Here is a 13,641-nt window from a genome sequence, read left to right as displayed (position 1 = left end):
CATGCATTATTCTATGCACGACGCTCAACAAAAGCTGTATTTTTCTATGCTGTTGAAGTTGGTTAAGGAAGACTGATTATCGACAGATTATGACGTAAGGCAGAATCCAATTGCCACTGCGCAATTACTAGGTCTGAGAAACAGTTTTATAAATGAGCAGGCGAACGCGAGTTAGTCGATATGCGCTTCCTTTGAGTAATCCTTTTACATGACATGACATTTAACATCGGACAAAGGTGACACGGGTGTCCCAGTCGTCTAAGGCACCGCGTTTCGCTGTGCAGAGTTGCGTCCCTTGGGCACGCCAGAAACCTATGATTGAGGGTTCGAATCCCGGTTCTCCCCGATTATGTTTCTAGGTTTGTCAGCACCATACCCGTGCTCGTGGGTTTCACCGAAGTGGTAAACGTCTGAGACGTGCATCACTTCGGGCTTTCCTCCCACAATAAGCTCACGCGCTGTGATATAACTGGAATAATGTTAAAAGCGGCGTTAAACCCAACCCACTCACTCACTCATAGCTTCTTGTGACAGAAGACTCAGGCTAGTGTAGGTGTAATGGCATACATATATGAGATGAGTGTACTTGTGTTTTGAACAGCTGGGGAACACGTGCGAGTCTCAATGTCATAGATTATCATATTTACCAACAGGGACAATGTAATGTAAATACTATTCTTAACTATCAGTGTTAGGTCATTGAAGGGGCGGTTGGGTAGCCTGGTGGTTAAAGCGTTCGCTCGTCACGCTGTCGACTCGGGTTCGAATCCCGACATGGGTACAATGTCTGAAGCCCATTTCCGGTGTCTCCCGTCGTGATATTGCTGGAATATTGCTAAAAGCGGCGTAAAACCATACTCACTCACGCATGTTTAGAAACAAATGGGATAAACGGAAGCGGAAGTAAGAAGCAAAGTTAACGTCATGGTGATTCGAAGACTCGTTTCAGTAACAGGGCTGTACTTTCAAGATGGTTCCTCAGGCACACCTTTATTCAAGTTTGATGGCGTTCATCCGGCTTCCAGGGGCGATCGGGTAGCCTAGTGGTTAAAGCGTTCGCTCGTCACGCCAAAGACCCGGGTTCGATTCCCGACATGGGTACATGGGTGAAATTGCTGGAATTTTGCTAAAAGCGGCGTAATCCATACTCACTCACTCACCCGGCTTCCTTGTTTCACCTTAAGGGAACACATCGGAGCGTAGCGACACTGACTGAAATGGACGTCATCACGCCGACATGAGTCCAGCGTTGTAGATCGTGTAACGCATGTACTTGCTAAACTCTTGCTGTCATAACTCAAGAACTGTTGTTAAATTTGATTATGTCTACCTAACTATCATTCTTTCCTGCAACAGTTGAAAAATGAAATCTGTGACTGGTTCATGTGTTATATACCGTCCCGCAAAAGAAACGTCACCATGGATAGGTATATGAGAAACCTTATTTGTCCAAACACTGTTAACTTACTTACATATTAAAAAGATGAAACTTGGCAAAATTGATCATCAAGGTTGAAATTAAAGTGTCAAATGTTCTTAAAGTGAAACACAACACTAGTCTCTGAGAAAATGGCATCACAAGTCAGTATCTCGTGTGTCCATCATGTGCATTGATGACGGCCGTGCAACGTCGATACATGGAATGGATGAGGCGGTTGATGAAGGCCATAGGCACTTGAGCCCACACTCTGAGGAACGCCTGATGCAGTTCAGCTGCAGTTGTCGGCCTTGGTCGGATGTCATTCAGCCGTCTTTGAATCTCGTTCCACAGGTGCTCAATGGGATTTAAATCGGGACTGATGGCAGGCCGTTGCATGGTTCTGATGCCATTCTGCTGGAGGAAGTCTCTCGTTGCTCTCGCAATGTGGGCAGGGCGTTATCATGCTGAAATTCGTGGTGTCCGCACTAATGTGTCGCTGGTGTGTCCCCGTGGTCTGTCGAGCAGTTTCCGCAGTTGTAACAAACCGATCTTGAAGATGCTGTCGCACAATCTGACGAACCTGACGTCGGGTGGTAACCCTTGGTCTTCCACTACGTGGTCCGTCATCTGTAGTGTTGTTGGTCTGGTACCGTTGCTGGAGCCTTATATGGCCCTTACGTGGACTTGAAATGCATTGGCTACTTGCCGGGCCGTTTGTCCAGCTTGCAATCGCCCAAGGGCTTTGTGTCGTTGATTTCTTGTCAATCTTGGCACGTAGTAGCAATTCAATAACGAATGAATGTTTTCCGATCTGGGTGGATTTTTATAGGGCAAGACATGGGGGAACGCATGTGCATTTAAATTTAGTACGGAACTCACGTGCATCGGATTACCATTGCCGTTGCCGTGATGCGTTTAGGCGATCGGTTTTATTGTCATCTGCTTTGTTTTTTTATCATCAAATTTCATTTTCCGGACAAGGTAATATTAAATTTTAGAAACTTTGACAAAAATTACTAAGATATATTGATTACAATTTTTCATGCAATGTTACTTGGGGGGTGTTTCTTTTGCGGTTCAGTATATAAATTGGTTCAATGAAGACAGGGGTAAGAACTGATATTGAAACCTCAAAAATGTTGTAAATATGTCCTGAACAAATTCAAATTTATTCATTTTCAAAGATACGATGTCGAAGTGACCCATCAGCAATTGTGTATCATGCGATTTTTTATATTGTTAAAAAAGTTTGATATCAAATTATAACAACCAATTTAACTATGTAGAACCTTTCTCACTACACATCATTGTTTGGATTTAATATCACTAACTCACAATATATCTATTTGAAACCTGAGAGGTATAGTTTCTTTCTCCTCAGTTTATTCATCATTATAAATCGTTATTAGCAATATACACCTAATTGATTGGAGCAAACGGCTTGCCGTTCAAAATATATGGCATTGTCTACTTTAAATGCTTTGAAAACTAGTTAAATGCCTGGTATCTGTATTGGCGGGGCTTCGTTCCTCAAAGCGATTTCAGCTGATAAAATTATAAGTCTATGTTACGTATATGTGAGGTGAAATGTTATGGGGTTTAACGTCTAGTTTTAAGCTTATTGTACTTTTATAACGACGTGCAAGCACGTGTGTGTAGCTGCTTGTACCAGTCCGAGCAGACTAGTCCTTGTGGTATTCCCTTAATGAAAGTCTTTCAGTTTGACGCGGCCAGGGGATGGAATCACAAACCTTCTTTCTCCGGTCAGACACTGTCCACAAGACCACGGAGGCGGTCCTAAGGTGTAGGAGTTACAACTGTCGTAGCACCAAGATCTCTTTGGGAAACGGCCCCTACATCTCTTAGAGAAGGGACTCTTTATCTACTACAGTAAACTACGTTTATAACGAACATGCTTATAACGAACTGATCGATATAACGAACTTAGTTTTTAGTCCCGGTCAATTGTTGTGTATATGCTGTATATATGCTTATAACGAACTTCGGTTATCACGAACTTAAATTAGTGGTCCCCTTGAGTTCGTTATAACCGTAGTTTACGGTACTGAAATGGAATGTACAGGAGCTCACGCTATGAGCTGCAGAAAAATAGGGAAAATCTAAAAACAAATTGTTCCAGAGATTACTTGAAAAATCATTTTGTGTCAGGTTTTATAAGAAACAACTTTCCGATGGTTGTGCAGTATTTCAGCACTAACAATTGACAAGAAAACATAATATCATGCTCCTAAAGTGTAAACTTAATGTTGTATTGGTACTGAGGGCATGCCTGTGTTTGATACGTCGCTCAAGGGTTCAGTGAGAAGATGTGACAATCTAAGTGAAAAAAAAGCACCATATTACCGCTTTTGTATGGATCTTTCAATACTTGTACTGGCCGAAAGGGCCGAATGTTTCAATAATTCGAAACAGGCTAACGTTTTCGCTTGTTTTAAAGGTGCATCAAACGCATCGAAGATTATTGAAGACATATTGAACACAGATCTGCGAACTGTATGTGGGGATTGTAAATAGGTCATGTAGGCTACAGTGCTGTATTGTGTGTAGGCTACAGTTTTATATTGTATGTAGGCTACAGTGCTGTATTGTATGTAGGCTGCAGTGTTAAATTGTATGTAGGCTACAGTGTTATATTGTGAGTAGGCCACAGTGCTATATTGTGAGTAGGCTACAGTGTTATATTGTGAGTAGGCTACAGTGCTATATTGTATGTAGGCTACAGTGCTGTATGGTGTGTAGGCTACAGTGTTATATTGTATGTAGGCTACAGTGTAATGTTGTATGTAGGCTACAGTGTAATATTGTATGTAGGCTACAGTGTTATATTGTATGTAGGCTACAGTGTAATGTTGTATGTAGGCTACAGTGTAATGTTGTATGTAGGCTACAGTGTAATGTTGTATGTAGGCTACAGTGTAATATTGTATGTAGGCTACAGTGTTATATTGTATGTAGGTTACAGTGTAATATTGTATGTAGGCTACAGTGTAATATTGTATGTAGGCTACAGTGTTATATTGTGTGTAGGCCACAGTGTTATATTGTATGTAGGTTACAGTGTAATATTGTATGTAGGCTACAGTGTAATATTGTATGTAGGTTACAGTGTAATATTGTATGTAGGCTACAGTGTAATATTGTGTGTAGGTTACAGTGTTATATTGTGTGTAGGTTACAGTGTTATATTGTGTGTAGGCTACAGTGTTATATTGTATGTAGGCCACAGTGTTATATTGTGTGTAGGTTACAGTGTTATGTTGTGTGTAGGCTACAGTGTTATATTGTGTGTAGGCTACAGTGTTATATTGTGAGTAGGCTACAGTGTTATATTGTGTGTAGGCTACAGTGTTATATTGTGAGTAGGCTACAGTGTTATATTGTGAGTAGGCTACAGTGTTATATTGTGTGTAGGTTACAGTGTTATATTGTGAGTAGGCTACAGTGTTATATTGTGTGTAGGCTACAGTGTTATATTGTATGTAGGTTACAGTGTTATATTGTATGTAGGCTACAGTGTAATATTGTATGTAGGCTACAGTGTTATATTGTATGTAGGTTACAGTGTAATATTGTATGTAGGCTACAGTGTAATATTGTATGTAGGCTACAGTGTTATATTGTGTGTAGGTTACAGTGTTATGTGGTGTGTAGGCTACAGTGTTATATTGTGTGTAGGCTACAGTGTTATATTGTGAGTAGGCTACAGTGTTATATTGTGTGTAGGCCACAGTGTTATATTGTGTGTAGGTTACAGTGTTATGTTGTGTGTAGGCTACAGTGTTATATTGTGTGTAGGCTACAGTGTTATATTGTGAGTAGGCTACAGTGTTATATTGTGAGTAGGCTACAGTGTTATATTGTGTGTAGGTTACAGTGTTATATTGTATGTAGGCTACAGTGTTATATTGTGTGTAGGCTACAGTGTTATATTGTGTGTAGGTTACAGTGTTATATTGTGTGTAGGTTACAGTGTTATGTTGTGTGTAGGCTACAGTGTTATATTGTGTGTAGGCTACAGTGTTATATTGTGAGTAGGCTACAGTGTTATATTGTGAGTAGGCCACAGTGTTATATTGTGTGTAGGTTACAGTGTTATATTGTATGTAGGCTACAGTGTTATATTGTATGTAGGCTACAGTGTTATATTGTGTGTAGGCTACAGTGTTATATTGTGTGTAGGTTACAGTGTTATATTGTGTGTAGGCTACAGTGTAATATTGTATGTAGGCTACAGTGTTATATTGTATGTAGGCTACAGTGTAATATTGTATGTAGGCTACAGTGTTATATTGTATGTAGGTTACAGTGTAATATTGTATGTAGGCTACAGTGTAATATTGTATGTAGGCTACAGTGTTATATTGTGTGTAGGTTACAGTGTTATGTTGTGTGTAGGCTACAGTGTTATATTGTGTGTAGGCTACAGTGTTATATTGTGAGTAGGCTACAGTGTTATATTGTGTGTAGGCCACAGTGTTATATTGTGTGTAGGTTACAGTGTTATGTTGTGTGTAGGCTACAGTGTTATATTGTGTGTAGGCTACAGTGTTATATTGTGAGTAGGCTACAGTGTTATATTGTGAGTAGGCTACAGTGTTATATTGTGTGTAGGTTACAGTGTTATATTGTATGTAGGCTACAGTGTTATATTGTGTGTAGGCTACAGTGTTATATTGTGTGTAGGTTACAGTGTTATATTGTGTGTAGGCTACAGTGTAATATTGTATGTAGGCTACAGTGTTATATTGTATGTAGGCTACAGTGTTACATTGTGTGTAGGCTACAGTGTAATATTGTGTGTAGGCTACAGTGCTATATTGTATGTAGGCTACAGTGTTATATTGTGTGTAGGTTACAGTGTTATATTGTATGTAGGTTACAGTGTTATATTGTATGTGGGCTACAGTGTTATATTGTGTGTAGGCCACACTGTAACATTGTATATATTATATCCTTGAAGTATGTCTGATCTGAACACTCTCGAGGATTATAAAGTATTACAAGCGTACAAATTAACACTTTTCCACTTTGTGTACACGTGAGTTGGGGCTTAAGTTGGCTGCGAGATGTTGTGTGTCGCATTGCTTGTCTTGACAGCTCACGAATAAACTGTCTGCATATAATATGATAAAAAATACTGTAAAACAAAACCCCTTGATTTTCTGTCCATATTGTACAAAACAAATGCCGACCCTATGGCGGTCTGGCTGTATTAGTGTAACGTCGTACCCGGTCGACATTCATGGCTTGGTTTGCTCAACTCCACGAACCCTTTACGTCAGACGGATCAATGTATAGATCGAACCTCCAAATAGATTTGCACAAATACGTTCAATCACACTCTCCCCAGTACTTGGATGCCATGCGTACATTATATTACCGCTGAGACTCAATGGAGTTCTTTCTTAATCAATCAATTTTTGAGGTTAATTGTTGATTTTGCTATATTTGCCCGTTGTGTAAACATTTTTTTCCTAAGCTGATTGGTCTTTGACCAATGACGGACAATATCCTTCAGTGACAGGGACCATGATAGAGATGCTGATATATCTATAGTTAACATTTAATACCGGGTAGTTTAACACTAACGTTCGTGTTCCGATAACGCCGGCTACGTATACAACCTCTACATCATGCACATCAAAGTCTGCATCAACGTTGTTCTACTTCAGGCCGTACTTATGACAGGTAGGTCCCTATTATGGAAGTCAAGGTGCCGACTGTATAATATTCGGTTCCCATTATAAAATAATTTAAAAAAAATCTTTAAAAATGTAAAATAAAATAGATTTATTTAAAAGGAAAGTCACAGCACCCTCCCTAAATATTGAATTCGTTCTCTAATTTTAAAGAAAAACTATTTTTTTAGGGTAAGTAAAACGATAAGGAAGTATGTTGTTGACAACCATAGTCGCCTTTTACGGCAAGCATGGGTTGTTGAAGACCTATTGTACCCCGGATGTTCACGGGTCTGCAAGTATGCGACCCATGATGTTCTTTACCATTATGTCTGTACTGTTTTTGTGAATGTCTTTTTAAAAAGTCCGCTTGGGTCAATGAGTTTTTCATGTTCACAGGGCGGTCGGGTAGCCTAGTGGTTAAAGCGTTCGCTCGTCACGCCGAAGACCCGGGTTCGAATCCCGACATGGGTACAATGTGTGAAGCCCATTTCTGGTGTCCCCCGCCGTGATATTGCTGGAATATTGCTAAAAGCGGCGTAAAACCATACTCACTCACTCACGCTCACTCATGTTCACATATACTACCAAAAAAAAAATCAGGTTTGCTGAGGGTCAAGTTTTGATGATGTCAAAAAATCATCCAACACATTAATATTGAAATATCTCGCTACACAATGACTAGGTAACCCATAAAAGGACTTCAGTTTCATGATGAACGACCAGAGGCACGCAGTCATGGGCACGAGGTGCAAGAGGTGCACGAGGTGCTTGAGAACGTTTGTTAGATGTATCGTGCCAGAATCGTTGCACATTATTATAAGAGAGCACAAGAACATTTGCTACTGATGATTGCAACAACTGGATGCACTTATGCCTATTCACTCTATCCCCCCACCCACCCCCAGCGACGACGTTGATTTTCGAAACTAGGCTCCCATGTTTCCCATGTGGATAAACGATGCTATATAAGTGTAATAATTTTGAATGCGACGTTAAACCCCATTTCACGTCACCTCGTACACGAGCCAGTAGTCAGAGGTTTGACTAATAATAGGATGAGTGAGTGAGTTTGGTTTTACGCCGCTTTTAGCAATATTACAGCAATATCACGGCGGGGGACACCAGAAATGGGCTTCACACATTGTACCCATGTCGGGATTCGAACCCGGGTCTTCGGCGTGAAGAGCGAACGCTTTAACCACTAGGCTACCCGACCGCCCCAATAACAGGATGACAATTGGATGTTGATACCACTCCCTGTTTTGACTTGTAGCATACACACAAGTTAACGCGGGAGATAGTTCCACGGATAAACAACTTCTTTATTACAATATATGATTCATCATATTGCATATCCATACAATTACTTGTTCATCGTACCAAATTGGTCTTCAGCAACCAATGCCTGTCGTAAGAGGCGACTATGCTTGTCGTCAGGGGACTAACGGGATCTGGTGGTCAGGCTCGCTGACTTGGTTGATGCATGTCATCGATCCCAATTGCGTAGATCGATGCTCATGATATCAATCACTGGATCGTCTGGTCATGACTCGATAATTTACACAGACTGCCGTCATATAGCTGGAATATTGCTGAGTGAGGCGTCAAACAACAAACAAACAAACGTACCAACTTCTAAATGCCATAAGTTATACATGTAGGTTATCGTGTTTGTTCAAGTGAACACTCCACTTGCCTTTGCATGTGTTTGTGCCTTTGGGACAGTATATTTCACGAACATTGGTATCATAACTAGTTGATGACGATTCATAAACACCTGCTTAAGATATAGGCGGAATCGTTCAATGGATTCTACTTTTAGTAGAAATGTCTCATGCTTATGGCAGGGCTAAACGCCCGTTGAAAAGTTTATCATTCTTGCACGATTGCGGATTCATGACCAGTTGGTAAAATCTCGGACTAATTTTCTGTTTGGTCAAAACTGAATTCGCGAATATTGATCAGAAGGTAAAACAGTTCTTGGTTCTTAATCGAACCGACATTCAACATTCATGTTGTTTCACGCATGTATATTCTATACATTAATTTGACGTAGACGTAATAAGCGCCCCGTTCCGTTAAGCGCCCACTGCGATATTTACTAATATTATATATTGGCTAGTGAACAATCCCAAATAGCACCCTTCCGATTGATCAATGTCCACAAGACTTATTTATTCTTGTATAATACGCACTCGTGTGTTCTATGCACCCTTAATTACGGGCAATTAAATTCCGGAAATACGCACAGACTTTTCTTTTGTATCATTGCTGTCAGCATAAACCACGAAATTTACGATCTTTCAACTCTTTCACCAAAATTATATTCTAATAAGAGCCACATAGTTCTTATTTTGAGTGAGTAAGTGAGTTGGGTTTAACGTCGCTTTTAACATTATTCCAGTTATATCACGGCGTGTCAGCTTAATGTGGGAGGAAAGCCTCAAGTGATGCAGGTCTCAGACGCTTACCACTTCGGTGAAACCCACGAGCACGGGTATGGTGCTGACAAACCTAAAAACATAATCGGGGCGAACCGGGATTCGAACCCACAATCATAGGTTTCTGGCGTGCCCAAGGGACGCAACTCTACACAGCGAATCGCGGTGCCTTAGGCGACTGGGCCACCAGTGCCACCTCTAATTTTGAGAGAGACATGGGCGCTTATTACGTCCAATACGGTATATATGAATCCGTTACAATGTTGTATTCCTTATTTCCCCTCAGATACAGCCAAGAAGTGCAACACGTGTAAGAAGGGCAGGGGCGGGAAGAACTGCGTATCGTGTTCCTCCGGGGACGGCCCCCAAAACTCCACCGTCTCCATCCTGCCATCGGAGACTACTGTTCCAACACTTGCCGTGACCCGGCCGACAGCGCAAACATCTTTTTCAACCCATGACGGATCAGCGTTATTGTCCAGTACACATGCACCGACAAGAACACCAGCTGCACTGGTCTCTGCTGCAACAAGCACGCCTACCTTGCCGTATGGAATTCCGACAACGTCGCCATCTTCAACCTCTACATACACCGTATCACAAAGGTCATCGGAAATCCCGTTACAAACGTCGTTTCCACGTTCCGTAGGGTCATCTGAAATTGCAACGCATTTCAATGACGTTACATCCGTCAACACATATTCCAGTGACGTGTATCACAACTTGCCAGGGTGTCAGGTTCTCAGCTGTACCTTCAAGCCTCACTCTGGACCTGTAAGTTGGACGATGTTGGATGGTGAGCGTTACGATATGCGTGCGCAGTGTGCAGAATGGTGTGGACGGAAAGAGGACTGCGCATACTTCGTATACGTAGCTGATTCCAAAATGTGCAACGTTTACGCCTCAGACGGAACCCAGTCATCAGAATCCGAGGCGATCATCTGGGTGAAAGTTAGCAGTTAGACACTTCCGCTTCCGGGGTCGCGTGTTAACTTTCCACTGTCTCCTCACAGCGTCACCGGGTGGCGCTGATACCTCGCTAGCTCACACTATAAGTCAGCCAGGTACGAGTACCACAAGACTGCAAGGAGTTTCCCTGTTATCGCGTAACCAGTTTACCGACCTAATAAAACAGCGTCTCAGCGTTGTACATGACTGAATTTGTGTTTCATTCTTGAGTAAAACCTATTTATAGTGTTCCATGACGTGACGTACTGGAATATTGCTAAAAGCGGCGTAAAACCATACTCACTCATTCGCATTTGCGAATACGATTCTTTATATGTATATACGACCCGTGAAGACTTGGGGTACAGTAGGTCTTCAGCAACCCTTGCTTGCCGCAAAAGGCGACTACGCTTGTCGCAAGAGGCGACTAATGGGATCGGGTGGTCAGGCTCGCTAAATTGGTTGATGCATGTCATCGATCCCAATTGCGTGGATCGATGTTCATGACGTCAATCACTGGACTGTCTGGTCCTGACTCGATTATTTACAGACCGCCGTCATATAGCTGGAATATTGATAAGTGCGGCGTTAAATAACAAACAAGTGATTGAGTGAGTATTGGTTTAGGCCGCTTTTAGCAATATTCCAGCAATATCATGGCGAGGGACACCAGAAATGGGCTTCACACATTGCACCCATGTCGGGAATCGAACCCGGGTCTTCGGCGTGACGAGCGAACGCTTTAACCACTAGGCTACCTGACCGCCCCAAAATAACAAACAAACAAACAATGATATGGGGGTATATTTAGGCGAGATACATACTGTATTTTCAGTGTAAAGCTGGGTTACCTGAACATTTAACCCCGCTTAATTGAATTTGAAACCGTGTAAAATCTTGATAATGACATTATATAGGGAAACCAGTGAATTAAGAGAAGATTTTCAGTTGCAAAGTCTGTTGAATTTCTACGATTGTTTTTACAACATTTGGGAACATTATTTCGTTTTCGAATCCAGTTTTTAAAAAATTGATTTTGGTACAGTTTCTTTTGCTCGTCAGTGTATATTGTAAAATAACACCTATTTATTCGCTTACACTGATGTTGTTTCATGAATGTTTTTGATAAATGTCGGAGAAATAATCTTGAACGCGACGTAAAACCCCACTTCCACGTCACCTCACCTCACCCTCTCATCATTTTGCCCAGTCATACATGGGTTTTTTACGAGCGCTTAAGTCACCAGTCCAGGTCAGAATACGCACCGCATGCTTGTCGGAAGAGACGACTGAAAGGGGGTTCGGGTCCTTAAGGTCTTTGACAAGGCTTTTCATCGAACCTCGAAGGCGTGGGGCCCTACCATTCTTTCAGTCACTGGTTTGTCTGGTCTAGATTCGATTATATAATGGTTGGTTGGTTGGTTAGTTGTTTAACGCCGCAATCAGCAATATTCCAGCTATATGACGGCGGTCTGCAAATAATCGAGTCTGGACCAGACAATGCAGTGATTAATATCATGAGCATCGATCCACGAAATTGGGATCGATGACATCCATCAACCAAGTCAGCGAGTCTGACCACCCGATGCCGTTAGTCGCCTTTTACGACAGCATGGGTTGCTGAAGATCTATTCTACCCCGGAATCTTCACGGGTCCGATTATACAATGACAACCGCGATATGTTGGTATTGTGCAGTCTGCGTCGTTACGCTACAACATTCACTCAGTATGATCATATTAAATTTTGTTTTTGTTTGTTTGTTGTTTAACGCGGTATTCAGCAGTATTCCAGATGCATAACGGCGGTTTGTAAATAATCGACTCTAGTCCAGAAAATCCAGTGATTAACATCACGAGCATCGATCTATGCAATTGGGATACGATGACATGCATCAACCCATTCAGCGAGTCTGACCACCCGATCCCGTTAGTCAATTCTTACGAAAAGCATAGTCACCTCTTACGGAAAGCATAACGCATTCTCACCATCACTAATTGACCGTGTTGTTCGTTTGATGTTAACGCCGCGCTCAGCAATATATGCCAGCTGTATGACAGCGGCCTTTGGAAAAAGTATGTACCAAACAAACCAGTGATTGACATAATGAGCAACGATGACACGCTATGAACGAAGTCCCCTGACCACCCAATTCATTCAGTCATCACATACAACAAGGATAGGTCGCTGGGCAGCTCAGACTGATGCACACGGGGCTGCAACAGATGAAGAAAGGGTGCCGAAAAACACATAGGAAATATATGATTTTTTAAGATTTTTTTTCTAAAGGATGGCAAGAGGAATCATCAAAATATCCAGGCTTGCTCCACCCAAACTCATAAATCGTCGCTTTATATCACATACAGTTGCTATTTTATTTTTTTAAAGGATTTGGGAGAATTCACAGTAAACCCCCTCTGATTGTAACAGCTGCTTTGACGGCCGCATCACCGCGGAAGCTAATATTCACAGTATTGTACTTTTTTCAGTCATTGTCGGTAGCCGTATTTAAATAATTATACTTACAATTATAGGTTACAAAACGCAAAGTTGCGGTTACTACAATATTCAAAGGATGTGTGGCAATACATTTCGTGCAGAAAACCAGATAGAAATCTTCAAAGAGAATGTATTTTAGAGTTTGGGGACAACAGAGAGTTTGGAATTTGGCGCTTTTCTATATACGACTGTGACGTCATATCTTTTACGTCACAATGAGCGATATGACGCCATAAAGGTGACGCGAGGGGTAGTACGAAAGCTTTGCAAAGCTTGCTTAGGGGCATTCACATGGTACAATTAGTTGGTACAACTTGTTGTGCGAACAGAAGTTGTACACAACTCGGCATTCACACAGCGGCGAGTTGCATACAACTTGGGTCTCGCGGAATCTCTGACAAAAAGCCTGTGATTCACTTCATTACCGCTGGAATCCTGCTTGCCGAGTTATGTTCAGACGCATAGTTTAGAAAAATCAACCCTGTGCGAAAATTGCGGTCCCGCAGTGCTGGACCAACCAATTTAACGGAGTTGTATATCATTGAATCTTTAACCCCATGGTGGCAGAATTAAAGCAAAAAGTGTTACTTCGTGTGTTTCCATGCATAACGTGGTGTCATGTGCGTGTGTCT

At 41.7% G+C, this 13,641-nt stretch overlaps 1 protein-coding gene across 1 annotated transcript; it reads left to right on the top strand.

Annotated features, from left to right (window-relative positions):
* The first annotated feature begins 7,074 nt into the window (after positions 1–7,074).
* Positions 7,075–10,526, top strand: LOC139445809 (location of vulva defective 1-like). The gene is made up of 2 exons (XM_071227036.1): positions 7,075–7,129; positions 9,850–10,526. Exons 1-2 carry the CDS (start codon positions 7,075–7,077, stop codon positions 10,524–10,526), a joined length of 732 nt encoding a protein of 243 aa, XP_071083137.1.
* The last annotated feature ends 3,115 nt before the right edge of the window (positions 10,527–13,641 follow it).

This window comes from Haliotis cracherodii, unplaced genomic scaffold, assembly GCF_022045235.1.
Source record: "Haliotis cracherodii isolate W230 unplaced genomic scaffold, xgHalCrac1.p SCAF_6, whole genome shotgun sequence".
In the NCBI taxonomy this organism is placed as follows: Eukaryota; Metazoa; Mollusca; class Gastropoda; order Lepetellida; family Haliotidae; genus Haliotis; species Haliotis cracherodii.
The sequence above is the reverse complement of the archived record's forward strand: the minus strand, read 5'-3'. Positions and strand labels throughout refer to the sequence as shown.